The sequence below is a fragment of the Eptatretus burgeri genome, chromosome 3 (assembly GCF_056783735.1).
Source record: "Eptatretus burgeri isolate ZD-2024b chromosome 3, Ebu_testis_v1, whole genome shotgun sequence".
Classification (NCBI taxonomy): domain Eukaryota; kingdom Metazoa; phylum Chordata; class Myxini; order Myxiniformes; family Myxinidae; genus Eptatretus; species Eptatretus burgeri.
The window spans coordinates 71774120-71776619 of record NC_140963.1 but is presented as its reverse complement, the minus strand read 5'-3'; the positions used below and the strand labels follow the sequence as shown (position 1 = coordinate 71776619).

The 2500-nt window shown below is 46.4% G+C and overlaps 1 protein-coding gene across 2 annotated transcripts in view; it reads left to right on the top strand.

The window, feature by feature from the left end:
- Positions 1–2500, top strand: part of LOC147030159 (complement C3-like) — a 741443-nt gene that overhangs the window by 95749 nt on the left and 643194 nt on the right. For both annotated transcript variants that reach the window (XM_085873916.1, XM_085873917.1), the window contains exon 2: positions 2286–2412. In XM_085873916.1, the coding sequence (XP_085730042.1) occupies positions 2286–2412 (127 nt within the window). The remainder of the gene's footprint in view (positions 1–2285; positions 2413–2500) is intronic.

The following is a 2500-nucleotide window of genomic DNA, read 5'->3' as shown; positions in this document are numbered from 1 at the left end:
AGCGTTCATGGCTTTATTTCGTTTCTGCAAATGTGATAACCTTGAGAATGTCTTAAACTAAGTCGAATTACAAAATTTAAGCTCCAGAATCGAACTTGGCAGCAGTTCTGACTGCTTAAAAAAAACAGTGTTCATCTATCTATAATTCCAGCAATCTGTGTGTCTGTCTGTCTGTCTGTCTGCGACCGCCGTTTCTCGACGACCGCCGGTCCGATCGGATTGAAACTTGCCAGGAATATTGCCGGGGCCCCGCAGATGTGCCTTTTTGAGGTTTGATATCGATCAGACAAGTGGTTCCCAAGTTATGGCCATTTATCTGTCGGCCAATGACAAGACACGGTGCTATGACGTCACGAATGACGTCACAATTAATGTTTATTTATTTATTTGCACGATCGACGGTCCGATCTGACTGAAACTTGCCAGGAATATTTCCGGGGCTCTGCGGATGTGCTTTTCAAGGTTTGATATTAATCGGACGAGCGGTTCCCAAGTTACGGCCATTTATCTGTCGATCAATGACAGGACAACACAATTCTTCTTCGTTTGATATAACGTCACAATTGACGCTGGGGACCTGAGTATGTTTCCCAAGTTATGGCCATTTATGATACGGTTGGTCCAATCTAGTCGTCGTTTACGCCCCTACGGGCCTGAACTGGTCTATCTATAATTCCAGCAATCTGTGTGTGTGTGTGTGTGTGTGTGTGTGTGTGTGTGTGTGTGTGTGCGAGTGTGTGTGTGTGTGTGTGTGTGTGTGTGTGTGTGTGTGTGTGTGTGTGTGTGTGTGTGTGTGTGTGTGTGTGTGTGTGTGTGTGTGTGTGTGTGTGTGACTGTGACCGCTGTTTCTCGACAACCGCTGGTCCGATCTAATTGAAACTTGCCGGATTTATTGCTGGGGACCTGAGGATGTGCCTTCTCAAGGTTTGATATTAATCGGATAAGTGCTTCCCAAGTTATGGCCATTTATTTACCAACCAATGACAGGAACCGTTGCTGCGGCCATTTTATATCAACCAATGACAGGAAGCGTTGCTGCGTAGCCGTGGTCGATGGTAAAGAGAAACTCAATCGCGTTCGCCATTATGGGTTTTTTCTCTCCTCTCCTTTCCTCTCCATGTTTTTCCTTGCGAAAAGACAAAATACGTTGGCACTAATTGAATAATTGGCCATTAAAACTAAATTGCGAATAATCATAACTGCGATATGCGAACTTCCGGATAGTGACGAGTACTTCATCCTTTCTCGATTTTTTTCTTCTCGATTTATCGACTTACTGTATTCTTTCTCGATTTCTGTACTTTCTCGATTTTCTAAAACACAATGCCCTAATCCAGTCAGTGATGATTACTGTATTCTTTCTTGATTTATCGACTGTATTCTTTCTTTCTCGATTTTCTTAAACACAATGCCCCAATCCAGTCGTCGTTTACGACAGCGAAGGAACGGCCTGTCTGGTTGTTTGAAAGTTTTTTTTTTTTTGCACATACGGCCACGCACGTACGGGCACGCGAGAGCGAAGGAACGGCCTGTGTGGTTGTTGTTTCTGGCACGCGGTTTGAAAGTTTTTTTAAAAATTTTTTTTGTATGTACGGCCACGCACGTACGGCCACGCACGTACAGCCATGAGAGAGTGAAGGAACGGCCTGTGTGGTTGTTTCTGGCAAGCGGTTTTAAAGTATATATATATTTTTTGCAGCCTGGTGTTGGCGCAGTGGTTAGGGCAGCGGCTTGGGATCCAAAAGGTCCTGAGTTCAAGCCCCGTTGGGCCACTGAATTAATACACCAGGGGGTTGACTCAGCCTGTCATCCTTCCGAGGTCGGCGAAATGAGTACCAGTGTACTGGGCCCGGTGTATACCCCGGTTAAAATTGGTGTACCATATCCCTGTGTCGTAAGAGGCGACCAGGGTTGCGTCAGGAAGGGCATCCGGCGTAAAACATGTGCCAAATCACGATGCGGATCATACGGATGATCCGCTGTGGCGACCCCTAACGGGAGCAGCCGAAAGAAGAAGAAGAAGATATATATTTTTTGCACGTACAGCCACGCACGTACGGGCACGTGAAAGCGAAGGAACGCTTGTGTGGTTGTTGTTTCTGGAACGCGGTTTGAGGTTTTTTTGCGGGGGGGGGGGGGTGGATGGGTGGGAGGTTTTGCACGTACGGCCACGCATCTACGGGAATGCACTAGTTTATCCAATTAAGACGTATTTATTTTGGGTGTCTACGGGAGGTGTATGTTTAATATAACTGTTTGGTGATTGCTCTTGCTTGCCTCGCCAGACATTCCTTATCAACCATTTCATTGGAGTGCTTTCTTGAGTGCTTCAGCCACTAGCCAAGCGCCCTTCAGTCGACAGCGGTACAGTGGGTGTCCCGATCGGGATGTACAGTCAGCAGTTGCTACAAGGTAGTGGTACGTGTGAGTAGATTGGTTATTACCTCCGCTATCGAAGGTGAAAGAGGTTATGTTTTCACCCCTTTCTGTCTATTTGTCT